Raw genomic sequence first — 16804 nt, forward strand, 5'->3', positions numbered from 1 at the left:
GTTTTGCAGAAGCAGACAAGGACGTGTGTGCAAGTGATTTATAAGGCAGAGCACCCAGGGAGCAGGGACAGGACAGGATGAGGAAGCAGGGGCCACTCCAGGTAAAGCCCCAGCCCGGCCCAGGGGAGCTCCGGATGGTAAGTTGCTCTTTTGCTGGAAGCTGAGGGGCTGGGCTTCATGCTCCCACACCTGCAGGTGATGAGAAGTCCCAATCCCTCCCCAAAGCACACAGGGACCAGGTGTCCAGGAGCAGCAGGACAGACTCAGACCTACATTCTCGGAGCTCAGGAAGCCGTGGATGAACTGCCCAGTGGGATGGACGGCCGGGTAGAGATGGCCAGCCAACCCTTCACCATGCCTGGCCCCTCCTGCAGTGGACAGTTGTCACTAGCCAGCGCCCTTCGATCCTGGAGAGGCCCATGGAAGGACACAAGACACCTCAAGGCCAAGGTGTGGGAGTGTCCAGTGGCTTTCTCCCCTGTGTCTGCCAGTGATGGAATCAGGAAACTCTGTAAGCCACAAGCTGGCAGAACCAAAGGCTAAAGGGAATTGGAGACCCTGTGTCACCCAACCAGGAACCACAGTGGGCGTGGGGCTCCCTGTTACAGCACCTGGCAGTGCTTGCCCTGACTAATGCAACTGACTTTATCAGGGATTCTGCGGTCAGCACAACAATGGCCATGAAATATATCCAGGTCCTAATCCCTGGAACCAGGGGTGATGCTCCCTTACTTGGCAAAGGGAAACAAAGTTTGCTAACCAGCTGACCTGGCGATGAGACAGTCTCCTGGATTGTCCAGGTGGGTCCCCGGAATCACAAGTGGCAGGAGGAGATAGGAAAGAGTCAGAGGAGCTGTGCTTGCAGGAGCGGGGCAGGGAGAGGCAACGCTGCTGGCTTTGAAGATGGAGGAAGGGGCCACAAGCCAAGGAACGTGGGCACCTCCAGAAACTGGAAAAGGCCAGGAAACGGAATCTCCCCTAGAGCCCCCAGAGGGAATGCAGCTCTGCCCACACCTCAATTTTAGCCCAGTTAGACTTCAGCCTCTGGGACAATAAGATACTAAAAGTGTGTCATTTTAAGCCACTGATAATCTGTTATGGCGGCAGCAAGAGCTAACACCCAACTCTTCCACGGTGGTGACAAGAGCAGGGGACGGGAGGGGCCTTCTGGGCCGGCTCAGAAAGGAGAGAGAAGGTGCGCTGTGCCTTCTCCTGTCAGCTCCTACCCCACCCTGCCAGCCCTGTTCCTCCTTTCCCCTCCCCACTGGGCCAGTGGTCTCCAAAATCCTGGAACGAGCACTAACGAGAATGGAGGCTTTCTGGGTGGGAGCAGAGCTGCAGCAGTTAGGACAGCAGGAATGCACAGACCATTCCCAACACGGGTGGCTCACCCCAGCACCCCAACATGGCCAGGGAGAAAGGGAGGAGCCCCAGGAACACAGCCATGCCTGGAGAATCAATCTTGGTCTGGCTTCTGGTGACCCCATCCCAAACCCATCAGTGGGGTCTGCAGCTTCCACTGTCTCTACTAGTGAAGATATTATTAACCACTTTATAAGCCATTCCGCACCTCAGGAGGGATGTCTAGGGCCCATGTGGCAGAACTCCAGGGCGGCTGCTCAGCTGTGCAACACGGTCCTCCTGATGGCCATGCAGGGAGCACAGTCACAGAGACCACAGCCAGAATGGCACTCCCTGGAGTTGTGCAGTGTGCAACCTGCACAACTCTGCACTGCAGCCTTGGGTGCCTCCTTGGTGTTCCTCCCAAGTCACTGACACTATGCTACAAGGAAGACTTCTTTTGTTATCACACCTACTTGGCAGTTGGAGCAACCAAGCTTTGGGAAGATTCTGAAACTTGCAAAGACTCCATGGCTGGGAAGTTGCAGTGTTGAGACTCAGAGACTTGGACTTGGGTCTAGGACACCAAGCCACACCCTCACTTATCACCAGATGGTGCTGCTTCTCTCCCAAGGAGGCTGTGATGGCACACAGATAATTGTTTAGGAACGCCTGTCCCCAGCAGCTGGTGATGAATTAGGAGTGTCCTCTCGCCAGGTTTTATACTGCCTGCTAGCGGCACGTGAAAAATGGATCCTCCTTTGACTAAAGGCTTAAGAATACTGGGAAGAGCTGGACCTAGGGGCTTGCCGCCAACTAGGGAAGGCTGCCTCTGGTGTGGTTGGGGTTGTGCCCTTCTCCCAGCAGCTTGGTCAGTCCAAGGTTCAGGCCTCGCTTGCCAGAGGCCTCCCAGCTCTGTGGGTCCCTGGTTCCCCTGCAGCCCTGGAGCTGTTCTCCCTGCAGCCAGCAAGTGACTACTCCCCAGGTGGGCTCTCCAAATGCGGTGCTCAAGAACCACACAGCTGCCTCCCCTGGGAGAAACCAAGGTTGATCATGTGTTTCTCCGGGGGAGCTGACCCAGTCACCCAGCCCGGCACAAGGGCTGCTGGTGTGACAGCTTCCATCACATGGTGAAGGCTGCTGTCCCTACACTCCAGAGGTCTGCAGGGAACTGGCAGTCAGAAATGGACTACAATGGGTAGTTGTCCCTCCAGGCATCATTGCCCGTGGCCACCTGCCCTTCTGGGAAAGGCCCCCGCCCCAGCCAGCGCTGGGGTGAACGTTCCCACACAGGGAGCGGGAGGGGGTTCAGAGCTCTAGAGAGGGGGAGCGACAGGGCTGTGTGCACGTGTGCGCGGGGGGGAGCATGTGTGCACACATATATTGTGTTCCCAGGTGTTTGTCTGCGACGTGTGTTTGTGTGCACGTGTTAGAGTGTCCCGGGGCCCATCTGTGCATGCGTGTCTGTATGTGTGTGTCTGCGTGTTCCTCGGCACAGGTACCCTGTGTGTCATGTGTTCCCCCGTCTGTGTTTGTCCTGAGTGTCCCTGAGCCCGTGCGTGTCCATGTGTCTGTGAGTGCTGCCCCGCTGCTCCCGCCCCGCCATCCAGCTGGCAGTGCGCAGCTGGCCCCGGGGGCTGTACCCGCCCGCCCGATGAGAGGTGGCAGGTGTGTAATAAACCATTAGTCACTGTCACGTTTCCACGCAGCAGCGGCAGCCTCCCTGGGAAGGGCCTGACTGCGGGATGGTGCTCCTGGCGGGTCTCCAGCTGTGGAGCTGCATTCCACCCCCCTCCTCAGGGGGCCTGACAGGGAGCAGCTGGCAGACGTGGGTCTTGTGCCACTGCCCTGCCCCGGGTGGCCCTAGGGCAGGGGGCAGGGCCTCGCATGTGCCAACTGGGGCAAGGGAGGGTCCCCGAGGGTCACGGTTTTGCAGGTTATTACCCAGAGCTGAGGGGCAGCCGGGGTGAAGGAGGTGGATCAGGAGAACAGCCTCAGGGATCCTCTGTGCTGCCTGGAGGAGGCACCTTGCTGGGTGACTAGCAGTTACAAACAATAGCGCTGACGCCAGCCGGAACTACGAGCACTCAGGCAGGGCAGGGGAGGGGCCGGGTCCTGCGCAGAACGGGCTCCTCTCCAGGCATTCAGTCCTCACGCCTGCCCCGCGGGCCGGGGTCTCTCGTTAGCCTTCACTTCTATCCCTCAGATGAGGACACCAAGGCACAAAGCAAGAAGTCACTTGTCCCAGGCTCTGAGTGTGCTGGGGGCATCCCTGCCCACCACCCGCATGTCCCCTTTGCTCCCTGACACCCCGTCCCCATCTGCTTGGGTCTGGAAGCCCCTCAGAGGGCCGGGTGGCCCAACAGCCCCCGGTTAGCCAGCTCCATCCCTGGCCAGCCCTTTCCCTTCCCGAGTCCATACTGCAGAGAGAAAGAGGTGAATACTGCTGTTTCCCTGGAGATGGATGCCCCAGATGGACGCCCAGGACCTGAGGACTGGGGGCAGGGGGAGTGCAGCTACCCCCATCTCCATCACTCACTCCCCCTACCTGCTGGCTCCAGGCCCTCTCACTAATAAGCAGTGTTTTCTGCCAGCTGCCCCTGCAGAGGGCTGGTACCAGGGGGGTCTTGGGACTCTCAGGGACAGTGATGGGGGCAAGATACACACAGGGACCCACTCTGAGGGGTCTTGGCCTACGGGGCTGCTCCACGACCCTCCCTAGGTAATAACGCAGGAGTCCACACACTGCTCCCAGCCCAGGGCCCATATGGCCCACCATAAACACCTTGGAGCTCCACACTCACACTCACGGGCCCAACAACCAAGGAGGGGGCCAGCCTCTCCATCATGGAGAAAGTGATGCGTCCGACGGGGCCGAGACAGGCGGACGGGGTCTCTGTGGCTGGGGCCGGGGGGGCTGTAAATGCCCACCCTGGAGAACGGTCGTACACCTTCGTCCCCCCGGCCAGGGTAAGGTTAACACCGAGAGCCGTGTGCGGGGCACCCACACGGCAGGAGAGCGGGTACCCGCACGGGCAGAGCTGCACCTCGCACAGCACGTGGCGGCAGAACCAAGCGCTGCGGCAGCTGTGACAACAGACGGACCTTGCAGTGCTGAGCCAGGCCCAGAAGGCAAAGCTCAAAGCTCAGCCCCCCAGAAACCAGGTGATGGGGTGTTCAGGCAAACACAGGTGTGACAGAAGAGCAAATGGGAGACACGGATCCCTCTGTGGGGTGGGGCATCCAGGTGGATGGAGCGATTTGGGGCTTGGGTTGGGTAGCGGTTCATGGAGAGCCATTACATTATTTTTTAAATTATTTTTAATTTTTTTTGGGGGGGTGGAAGGTAGTTGGATTTATTTATTTAGTTATTTAAATTATTATTATCTAACACTGAGCTATACCCTCCCCCGACATTATTTTTTAAATGAATGAATGAATATGATGCACACAGAGATTAAAAAAAATACAACAAAGGCGATTTGTGAATCGAGGATGAGAGAGTGTCGAGAAGCAGGAATTCTGGTGAAACCACAGTTTGGTTTAATTCCTGAGAAGCATGAAAAAAAATTCAGACTCGGGTAAAGGAGGGAGACTCAGCTTCCTGGCTCTCCCCTAGAATGCAGCGACTGTGGGGTGGGAGTCTGCGTCCGAACTGGCTTTGGGGACCCCTCACTGCCGGGGCGGCCTGATCCACTCTAGTACCCAGGCATAGTAACAAGCCGGCACCTACCTGTGCTGGTGAGGTCCGGTCCAGCCCCGTCCTGGCTGCTCTGCTGACACCAGGCTGGCCCCTGCTCCTGGGTGGTCCGGGGGCCCCTGGGCAGGCTCTCTGCTGGGGCATTTGGCCGGGGCTCAAGCTCCCGGGCAGGAGGGTGGATGGCCGCTGACGCCTCAAGAGATACAGAGGTGACCTGGAAGGACAGGAGGGGAACATGGTAAGTTTTGGCCACGCCTGCCTGGAGGTGCCCAGTGGGTGGGCCCCGTGGGCCACTGGGCAGCGCCTCCCCAGCGAAGGCCTGGCGTTGTCATCAGGGACTCAGCGTGGCCGGCTCAGGGCAGCGGCAGAGCTGGTCCCAGAAGGCCAACTCACCCAGCAAACCCTGCCTGGGGACATAGGCCAGCCACCACGCACTGGGGATCTCCCCCTGGGTCCCATCGCTGCCTGAGCCCCTCAGCTCTGCACGGAAGTCTGTAACGGTTACCTACTAGTTAGTTACAACTGTAACGATTAGCCTAGCTAGTCTTCAGTCCACCCTGCAGGGCAGTCCCTCCATCTGCACTTCCCGCTTTGTCTTAGGTTTTTAAATTGTAGTAAAACACACATAACATCAAATTTACCATCTTGACCATTTTCAAGTGTTCAGCTCAGTGGCATTAGGTCCAGTCACCATGTGTATCTATTTCCAGAACTTTCTCATCGTCCCAAATGGCAACCCCATACCATTCACCACTAGCTCCACACCCCTTCCCCCACCCTGGGCACCGCCTTCCTACTTTCTGTCTCGGTGACTGTGGCCATCCTGGTCTCCCAGCCTCTTTCCACGGATTCGGAAAGTGAGGCTCAGAGGGGGCGGGAGGAGCCTCACGTCACAGACCAGACGCCAAGGCAGGGTCAACCCAGGTCAGCAGGGCTCCCCACCCTGGGCCCACACCTCTGACCTCAGGGCCTGGGCGGGACGTCGGGGGAAGCCCCTCCCAGGGCTCCAGTTCCCTGGGGACCAGTCCTGGGGACACAACCCCCAACTCCACAATTACAAGCTCCGGTCCCTCTTGGCTGTGCAAAAGCAACTTCATGTTGATCCTGTTTATTCCGGGATTAGTGCTTTAAAACCAAAGCGCCCGAGAGAGATGGATGGCCCTCCATCCAGGCTCCCCCAGCCCCACATGGGAGAGACAGATAAATCTACTGTTTGTTTCCGGGAACGCTTTAATTTATGGGATCCATATGTTGACACTGCCCAGACCGCAGCCTCCGCAAATCCCTCAGGGGTGCTGGCGGCTTCGGCTTCAGCGGGGGCAGGAGGAGGCGGCGCCTGGGTCCAGCTCACTTCACTCACTCACTGGGTAGATTAGGGTCGGGGGCCCATCAGCACGTGGGGGACCTTAGAGCCCACAGATCCCTCCCCATCGGGTTTCAGCTGCTCGTGCAGCTGCCCCCATCTCTTCAGAAAACTGCCAGACGTAGGGCTGCTGGGTCCCCCACTAGTCACAGGTTGACTTGTCCAGCCACCCCCAGATACTGTCTATGGGGTGGCACCTGGTCACCAGGAAGCGTTCTTGCAACCCCCTGGGGGCGGGCTGGCGGGGAGCCAGGTAGGGCAGCACTGTGCCCCAGCCTTGACCCTGCTCACAGGCTGGTGGACAGGAGAGAGGGGCTGAGGCCCACCTCCTGCTTGTCCTCCAGGGGCCTGCAGGGGGAAGGTGGCTGGGGGACGCCTCATGGGGGTGGGGATGGCTTCCCGGATGGGGAGCTGTGGGCACGAGAATGCCGTTTACTGAGCACCTACCATGTGCCACTGTTAATCCTCCCAGCAGTCCTGTCTCAAACAAAAACATGGAAACACAAAGAGGCAAAGTAGCCCGAGCTCTCACAGTAATTGGAGGAGCTGGGATTCAAACTCAGGCAGTTGGGAGAAGACTCCGCTGTTACGAAGCAACCAGAGGACATAGCTCTTAAGTGGAGAACAGCAGATGGCAAAAGAGAATGCTACTGAGTGGGAGGGGGTGCAGAAGACAAGCACAAAGGAGTCTGAGGATGGAAGAAATCCCCCAAGGGCTAGGAAATCCAGGCAGGCTTCCCGGAGCAGGTGGAATTTGAACTTAGCCTTCAGGAGGAGCAGGCTTTGAAAGGGAGGGGGGACAGGAAGGATGAGAGATTCCAACACATACCCCCGTGGAAGCCAGGAGGGTAAACTGTAAACGAGGATCTGGGTAGACAAGACGAGGGGAACTGCCCCAGTCCCACCCAGCACCGGCCTCCCAACAGGGAGGGAAGCCAGCCCCATGCTGTCAGGTCCAACTTTCCTGGAGAAAGCTGGGAATCCATTTTTAACAGCTGCATTCTCATGACTATTAAGGGTTGAAACACTAAGCAAGCCCTCATGCGCTGCTGGTGGGGTTGTACATGGTGCAGTGGCCTTGCGGACGGCCGGGAAGTCCCTCAAGGGTCAAACACAGAGTCATCATTTGACACAGTAATTTCACTCCTAGGTAGATATCCCAGAGAACCAAAAATGTGGGTCCACGCAAAAACTTGCACCTGAATGTTCGAAGCAGCCTGCAGCTCACAGACAAATGAATCCTGCCCACAGTGAGCTTGGAGGTGGGCTCCTCCTAGGCGAGCCTCCAGTTGAGAGCACAGTCCTGCTGATGCTGGACCGGCAGCCTGTGGGGCCCTTGGCAGGAGACCCCGCTGAGGGGGTGGTCATACGTGTGTTGCTGCGGGCTGGTTACCTGTAGTCCTTTCTTACGCAGCAGTAAATAACTAATACAATCAAAAAGCTCTAGAACAAGGCTTGCCCGGAAATACACGCTCCCTGGCACCTCCGTGTGCCAGAGACCCTCCGGGTCTAGCTGTTCCCCTATGCTGACTCCCCTTGGAAGTCAAAGGATTCTAGCCCCTTCTCTGGCGTTTGTCAGCAGCTGCCTGGGACTCCTGGGGGCTCAATCACTATTAATGGACGGGGGAGGCTGCCAGACACACGTGGTGTGCTGAATCTGGATTATCTCATGCTGGCCGCATCTTAGGTGGAGGCAAAGGTTCTGAGCCAGACCATCACACAGAGGCAGAGAGCCGCCTTTCCTCACCCTTCAAGGACAAATTTACGACAATTCCTGACTAATAAAAAGCAGGCTCTTGAACCAATGTAGTCTCTACCAGTGCCAAGTGTTCCAAGCTCACAGCTCGTCTTACAGTGCCATTAGGACCAGGCCTGGGACATACACTGCTCCCTGCCTGGGGACCCTGGTAATTGGAGGCATCACAGAGCCGAGAACCCAGGCCAGTCGTCTGTCAAGTACCCAGCCCCTACTGCGCCGGCACCCAGTAGGTGCTCACCCCCTAGTAGGTGCTCACTGAGCGCCAGCAGGGCCTGGCTTCTGTACTCGCTGCCTCAGCAGACACACAGTGACTGGACTGTGGTCTCCAGCACGAAGGGTTAGGCCGTGCGGAAGGGGCAGTGGGTTTGCTGATGGGTGGCGACTGATTTACCTCAAGAGCAAGGAGGGAGGAAGAGACAAAACCGAGCTGCAGCTGAGGGGGGAGGAGACGCCAGCATCCTGATGGCACCAAAGGACACAGCATCGCCTGCCCTCTGCCCTGAGGATAAATCAGACACAGGCAGGAAGCCAAGTTCGGGGACAAAAGCCACCTCCCTCCCAAGCAGCCATGGCTGGCTGCCTGCCTTGGCTGGAGGTTGGGTGGGCACGGCCGGGGGTGTACCTCCGGCTCTGGCCAGAGACCTCTGCCACCTGCCGGGGACACGTGGGTCCAGGCCTGGCGCTGTCTGTCAAGAAGGGAAATCAGGACTCGGGCCAGCCCTGCACAGGTCCCCTCCTCCCCGTTTCTGGGCCCCCACAAGAACCCACCCACAAAGATGTGTTCGACCCCCTCTGGTAACATTTCCTGTTCCACACTACAAGCTGGTGCGTCAGAGGCCGAAAAACAGTATTTTATGCCCCTTAATTCCCTGTAATAGCCCCGTAATGGCAAGCGGAGAACTCCAAATACTACAATAAAGAGAACGATAAGGCGCCGGGTCAGGGGGAGATGGAGCTGCCAAATACAGAGGCCCCGATAAGCAGACAACGACGGGTTATTAAACGTGCGGTGCGCCCGGGCGTAATTGGAAAGTTATTAGATATGGAATACACACAGCACCCAGTAAATGAGTAATCAGGGACTAATTAAGCTCATGCGACACAGCAGATCGCGCGGGAGAGGCTGGTGGCTGGCACATCTGTGACAGCAATTAGGGCACTCCGGCTGCAGCGCTCGTGGGGAGGGGGTCACCGGCTCGGGCAGCAGAGCCACAGCCGGGGGTCTCAATCAGATTCTTCCCTAGCCGAGTCCCCTCAGGTGCCCCCACGTTTCAGGGGCCGGAGGGAGGGGTGGAGTGAGGTGCCAGGCTCATCCAGCCTTGAGAAGCCCAAGTGGACACAAGGTCCAGGACTGAGAAAAATAAAAAGAAGGTTTTGTTCCTGGCTTCATATCCCGCCAGGTGAAGACTCACTGCAGCCACCTGAGGGGATGGGAACAGTCACAATTCTCCATCTGAATGATTTGCAAAGCGTGTGCACACAGGCACCTCCCAGAGCTTTGCAAAGGTCCTGCCGGGTAAAGCCTGGTGGGGAGTCTGACCAGCCCATTTTATTGATGGGGCAACTGAGGCTAAGAGGTCTGGAAGTGGACAGAGATCACCCAACCTGGTTCCCCTTCCAGCAGGCACAGGACACCTCCCCCTGGGTGTCTGGTAAGGAGAAAGGCACTGGTGTTTCTCAGGAAGACAGTGGCCGAGCTCAGTGGAGAAAAGGGGCCAAAGGCAGTTACACACTCTGGGTTCCAAGGTGGGTGATCTTGGGCTCAACGCCCCTGGGCCTCAGCTTCCTCATCTAAAAAGGGAATGCTGAGAGTTCCAGCCACAGTGCGAGGAGGTTAAATACCCGAGGCTGGATTCATGCATCCTAGCCCAGGATCTTCTGTGCAGCACAGGGAACTATATTCAATATCTTGTAGTAACCTATAATGAAAAGGAATACGAAAACAAATATATGTATTTATATGTATGACTGAAACATTATGCTGGACACCAGAAATTGACACATAGAAAACTGACTATACTTCAAAAAAAGAAAAGAAAAGAAAAGAAAGAGGGAGAACCCAGTCCCACTTTCCATAAAGAGAACCAGAAAGCCCCTGGTTCAAGACCTGGGGCTGCCGGGAAGAAAGATTCTCTGGGTTCAGCTGAAACTAGGCAGTGTCTCCAAGCCAGGAGCCACTGTCTGTCCCTGTAGGGCTGGAGCAGAAGGGTCACGGGCCATAACCCTAAAGCAGAGGCTTCAGCATTCTTCAATATATATTGATAGTACCTACTGAGTGCCAGGCCCCAGGTCAGCCTTTGTGGGTGTCAGCCTCATTAAGCCTTAGTTCCTGGGGGTCGGAACTGTTAGGCCCTATTACACAGATGGGGCAACTGAGACACAGTGTGGGATGGGTAGGTGGAGCATGATGTCCCTGGGAGATTATTACAAAGCTGGAGTCTGCTGCTAACAGCACCCAGAGCACAGAGAGACACCCGGGCAGGCAGGTGCCGCTGGGAAGGGTGGGGCCACAGGGAGATCGGTAGGATATTCAGGCAGCAAGGCCAGTAGGAACTGGCCAGGGGCAGGCATGCCCAGCTTCTGGTGCTCTTGTGGCTAAAAGGAACATTCTAGGAGGCATGAGCCCAGCCCTCACTCTCAAGGGAGGCCTCTGAGCCGGCTGACTCCCTCATAAGGCCTGGGACAGGGCAGGGGGTTGGATGGAGGAATTCACCATTTCCAGAGGCCAGCATGCCTCCCTATGACTGCCAGGCAACAGAGCATGTGGGGGATGCTGGGGGAACCCAATTCAGAGCCAGGGTCAGGGAGAGAACCCTTGGGCATATGGGGGCTCCAGAGTCCTTGGAATTATCCTGGAAGGCCAGCTCCTGGAGGCCGGAAGGGGGAGCTAGACTAATCCAGACCAATCACTGCCCGACACCCCAGCTCTCCTGGGGTCCCCTTTCCCTCCTACTGTGCCTACCTCTTTTTGCCTCCCAGGGAGAGAGCCCCCCAAGGGTTTCTGGGCACACAGCTCTGCTCACTCCACTTGAACCACGGCTGGGCCTGAGCCCACTGTCCAAAACACCACATTCATCTGCCTACATAAAACCCTTCAGGGAAGTTCTGAGCCCTCCATGTGGCATCTAAGAGCCATGTGATTTAGGCCAGCCCAGTGTTTCACACATCTGTCATGCCTCACGTCCACCCACCCACCTTCCCAACCAACCACACATCCATCCACCCAGCCATCCACCTGTCCATCCATCCATCGTCCATCCAGTCATCTGTCTATCCACCCACCCACCTACTTATCCACCTGTCTGTCCATTCATCCATCCATCCAGCTGGCCATTTGTCTACCAATCCATCCATCCATCTGTCCATCCATGCAACTATGCATTCAACCAATAAACATTTATTAAGCACCTGCTATTGCCAGGCACTGTGCCTGAGATACAGTAGCAAACAAAACAGTTTAAACTTCCTGCCGTGAAGGAGCTGGCATGCTGGCTGGGGGAGACAGACGATAAATACATATTCACATGTCAGTTGGTAGGAGGTGCCAGAAAGACAAATTGGAGAAGGGGATGGGGAGAAGGGTGGGTGAGTGCAGGTAGAATTCTCCATTAGCTGGCCCCACTGAGAAGGGGACATTTGTGCAGACTTGAAGGAAACAAGGGAGCTAGCCACAGGGATAGATACCTGGGGGAAGAGTGTTCCAGGAAGAGGGAACAGCAAACGCGATGACCCTGAGGCAAGGAGCATGTTTGTAAACCTTTTCTGAAAAGGCCAAATAGTAAGTATCTCTGGCTGATGGACTGTGTGGTCTCTGTCAGAACTACTCAGCTTCGGCCTTGGAGCACCAAAGCAGACTTAAACAGCATGCAAATGGACAGTGTGTGGCTGTTCTAATAAAACTTTACTTATGTACATTGAAATTTGAATTTCATATAATTTTCATGTGGTGAAATGTTATTTTTCTTCCTTTGATTTTTTTTTGGCAACCATTTAAAAATGTAAAATCCATTTCTAGTTCCTGGGTGGTATGTAAGCAGGCTGTAGGCTGGATGTGGCCTGTGGGCAGTTTGCTGAGCCCTGTTCTAGAAGCAGCAAGGAGGTCTGTGGCTGGAAGGGTGGAAGTGGGTGTGGAATGACTCCTGAACACACCTGGGGGAGGAGGGGTCTGTGGGAGGAGGGGAGCCGAGCCATGACTCAGAGCAGAGGAGAGGCTTCCAGAAATGGGAGATGCTGGAGCACTGCTGAGGCTTGCTGTTTACTAAGATCCACCTGTGGGGGAGGGACTGCGGAAGGACAGAAGGATGTGGGCGCCCATCCGTGCGCCTGTACTGCTGGGCTCACCACCTTCCGTTCACCCCTCCGGGCATCCTGCAGGGGCTGAGGGCAGATGCAGAAATCATCAAGCCCGGTTCAAATCCCAGCTCTATTGCCCATGAGCTGTGTGCCTTCAGGCAAGTGACTCTACCTCTCTGAGCCTTGGCTTCCTCATCTATAAAATGGCGAGGGCTCCCCAGGTTCAGGGTTCGGAGTAGAAGCAACATAGAGGTCTGCTCATGAGCCACTGTCATGCCCGTGAGTCCCTCTTCTCACCCTGAAATGCCCTCCGCCCCTCCCCAATTTCCTGCCTTGTTTTCAGCCAAGGGTCTGCCCTGCTCCCCTGGACTCTCCGCAGCTCTCCTTCCCAGGCAGAGCCAGACCCCGCCTTGGACCACCTCCATTGGTGCCCTCATCTGAGAACCCTTGATTCTGCCCCTCCCCCAGACTGTCACTCCCCAGCACAAAAGTAACCTGAGCCACAGCACTCAGTAACCCCAGGGCCTGGCATAGTGTCTCCACGAAAGCAGAGAGGAGACATCTAAGTTATGGAAGGAGCCATGTGGTGGCCTGGGGAACAGTGTTTCCGGCACAGGGAATAGCCTGTGGAAAGGCCCGGGGGTGGCAGAGTCCCTGGTATGTTTGAGGAACAGCAACAGGGCCTATGTGGCTGAAGAGTGAGGGAAGTAATGGGGTCGTGTTATGGAGGGCCTCCCAGGCCTCTAAGGGACTCTGGCTGTCATTTGGAGTAAGACAGGAGCTGGGAGAGTTCTGAGCCAAGGAGAGATGTGATCTGATTTTTATTTTTGTTTTAATTGAAATTTTTTACAATGAGATGCTTCTAGATTCACATGGAGTTGTGAGAAACGATACAGGGAGATCCTGCATACACTTTGCTCAGTCTTCTCAATGGTAACATCTTACAAAACTACAGCACAAGGTCACAGAAGGAAACCAACAGGACACCTCATTATCTTATGCACATTTCCCCATCTGACCTGTACTTGTCCATGTGTGTATTTTGTTCTGTGCCGTGTTATCACTGGCGCAGGTTCCTGTACCCACCTCCCCTGCTGAGATACAGAACAGCCCCATCCTGAGCAACCCCTGTGACATTCTGTGGTAAGCACATCCACCTCCCTCCTGCCCCTGACACCAAGCCCTGGCAACCGCTGAGCTGTTCTCCATTTCTATATTTTGTCATTTCAACTATGCTATGTAAATGCAATCACAGTGTGTAACCCTTTGGGACTAGCTGTTTCCACTCAGCATAATTCCCTGGAGAGTCACCAGCTTGTTGGGCATATCGGTGGTTTGTGCCTTTTTATTCCGGAGGAGTCGTCCCTGGCGAGGCTGTGCCACAGTTTGTAGCCTGTTGCCTGATTTAGGTGGAGGGAAGCTGGTTCCCTGCAGGTTCAGCTACTCCCTCTGCCCTCACCCCAGGTTCACATCCTACCCCAGCCCTGTCCCAGCTCCCTCCTCCTGTCTTCAGGGTCTGCACTTTTCCAGGCTTTACCTAGTAAATCCCCAGTGAGGGTCTGCACCTCTCGCCGATCATAAATCACAGCCCTGTTCACCAGGCATGATGCACCCCACCTACACACACAACCCTCCTTCTACATGGCTTCCTTTGATGCCCCAAACTGGAGAGGTCAGGTGGCTTATCAGCAGTAACCCCTTTGGAGCGCTCCCTATTCAAATAGAGATCAGAGATGTTTAGCAACCTGCCAAACGCCACACAGCAGGAAGATGGGCCGATGCCCATCCTGGTGCACCTCAATCACTGTAAAGACAGATCCCGAAAAGAGGGTGAGAGCAGGGGTCCCTGCCCTGGGCTCTGTCGGGGCTTAGCTCGGCCCTGGGCCTCACCACAGGGGCCTTGGCCGCTGCAGGTGAACATGACATAATTCCTGTGGAGGGAACCGTGCTGTCTCACCCAGGGCAGTCAGTTTATCAAGCGTTGACAGTGCATTAGCTAAGTGATCGCTAGACTATTAATTTTCCCCCAGCCCTTGCCAGGGGTATTACAGTGAGAAACGGCAGCTTAACCGCAGGGAAATTCTTCAGGGCGACAAAAATAAAAATAGCTCTAATTGAAGTTGATAGAAATTATACCCTTTAAAAACACGTCCGGGTGCACTGGCTATAATGTAAATTAATGCCGGGGCAGGGTTTCTGTCACAGGATCATGGAAACACAGTGACAGCCACAGCAAACAGCCTCCCAGGGCATCACATCTGCTGGGTCACGGCTCAGCGACCCTCAGTGTCAGGGGGCGGCAGGCCGGGCTGGAGGCTGGCGCCTGGGGGCCTGCAGAGACGCTGGCCCGCTCGCCCAGCCCTTACGGAGGGACAGCGGGCAGGACATGGCCAGGGCCCTTCTTAACTCCACTGCTGGGAAGCCTGGGTGTCCTGGCATCCTGCAGGCCCGGGGGCACAGGTCACCAGCCCTTAGTAAGCCAAGCCAGTGCTCCAACACCACTGTCATTGCGGGGCCCTGCTCACCAAGCTGGACGCCGACTTGAAATTCACCCATTCAAACATGTTAATGACAGGGGCCCCAGACAACGAGACAGAATCTGTGTGTTCTGGTCACAGCAGTGAACCGTCTCCTGGCAGCCAAAAGGTTTCATTCGAGATATGAAGGAATGATAAATATAATGGCAATAAAATATGGCTAAACATAGGCATAGCACCTGCTCTGCGCTCCACACTGTTTTAAGTACTTCCCACACATTTTAATTCACTTAATCCTCGAAACAACCAGGGAGCTAGACACTGTCATTATCAGCATCGTTCCAGATGAGAAAGTGCGTCTGGAGGCCCAGAGAGCTTGTGTAACCTGCCTGGAGGGACAATCAGGGGCAGAGCAGGGGTTGAGCCCACTAAGCCTCGTCTAGAGCTGCCCTCCGAACCCCATGCCCGGCGCCTCTGAGCCCAGCAGAGGCTGGGCCCCTGCAGCTGCAGGCGCACAGCGACTGAACTCAGAACACAGCATACGCAGCTGCACTGGGGCCAGTCCCGCACACTCACATTTTTACATGGCTTGCGCAGTTTACTTCTATTTTGGCTGCACCCTCACCTACGGGATTGAGAATTCACCTAAACTTCCCATGGCCGCCAGTGGCTCAAAATTGTGCTCGGTGTCCACGGGGAGGAGGGGAGTCGAAGAACCAACAGACCCAGGAATTAATTTTTTTTAATTAAAAAAACTTTTCGGGGGCAGGAGGTAATTAGGTTTTTAAATTTATTTTTGTTTTAATGGAGGCACTGGGGATTGAACCCAGGACCTTGTGCATGCTAAGCATACACTCTACCACTGAGCTGTACCCTTCTCCCTGCACCTAGGAATTAATTTTAGAATATGTATCAGGCCCCTGCCCTGGGCCAGGCACTGTTCTAGGCACTGGGGTTTCAGAGCAAGATGGGGAAAGTTCCAGGCCTCTTGCCACTGACGTTTCAGGTTGGAAGAAGACATTAATAGCACAGCCGCTGACTCTGGGCCCACAGGCGAAAAAGAAAGTCATCAAAAATGAAAATCCAAGCATGGTCTCCTGATGTAAGGACACAATTCAAAAATCTAAGAGTCTGACAAGCAAAGGATTTTAAGCTTACTCTTCTAAAAAGAAGAATTTCCCACTCTCTCTCTCTCTCCGTGGGCACACATGCACACACCCCATTTCCAGGGAAAGAAATCTAATAATGGGAGAAACATTGAGGAGTGATTTTCAAAGCCTGGCACTGCTGTCTTCCCTGAAAAGATCTGAGGGGAATAATTGACTGGAGCGAGTCCTGATAGAGGTGGAAAGGGGAAAAGTAAAAATGGGGAATGACGTGGGCGAGTCACGCCAGGGCCGGCTGTTTGTTCAGAGAGATCACGGGAGACGTGAGAGCTGACCCCGGGGACAGCACAGACACGCGCCCCTTTCCCAGGAGGGAAATGACAGGCCAGCTGGCTTGGCACTGATACCGGCGCAGACTCTAGAACAAATCGTCGGGCAGCTGCGGGGGGCGGGGGCGGGTGTGGTGAATCAATTTGCAGTCCCGTAAGAGGGCACCAGGATGACTCCGCGGCTGCCAGCCCGGCGCGGGGAGGGGCACTGCAGCCCAGCCAGTGGAATCCCTTCTGTGGGCGAGGAAGCAGACGCGGGGGGACCTGCGTGATCCCACACTGTGTTCACTCAGCCCACGACAGCCACCTGGGTCAGGCCAGGGCCACCTGAGGCACAGATGCCCCGCTGTGACCTCACACAGTCACCTGCCTGACTGCTCAAACCGACAGCGCCAACGGGAAAAGCAGCCTAGCTCACTTCACACCCGGCTGTGTT

At 55.7% G+C, this 16804-nt stretch overlaps 1 protein-coding gene across 4 annotated transcripts in view; it reads right to left on the reverse strand.

Moving 5' to 3' along the window:
• GSE1 (Gse1 coiled-coil protein) overlaps positions 1-16804 on the reverse strand; it is a 391422-nt gene that overhangs the window by 244483 nt on the left and 130135 nt on the right. For all 4 annotated transcript variants that reach the window (XM_031436597.2, XM_064477671.1, XM_031436596.2 and 1 more), the window contains exon 2: positions 5075-5255. In XM_031436597.2, coding sequence (XP_031292457.2) covers positions 5075-5255 — 181 coding nt within the window. The remainder of the gene's footprint in view (positions 1-5074; positions 5256-16804) is intronic.

Source organism: Camelus dromedarius, chromosome 23 (genome assembly GCF_036321535.1).
Source record: "Camelus dromedarius isolate mCamDro1 chromosome 23, mCamDro1.pat, whole genome shotgun sequence".
In the NCBI taxonomy this organism is placed as follows: domain Eukaryota; kingdom Metazoa; phylum Chordata; class Mammalia; order Artiodactyla; family Camelidae; genus Camelus; species Camelus dromedarius.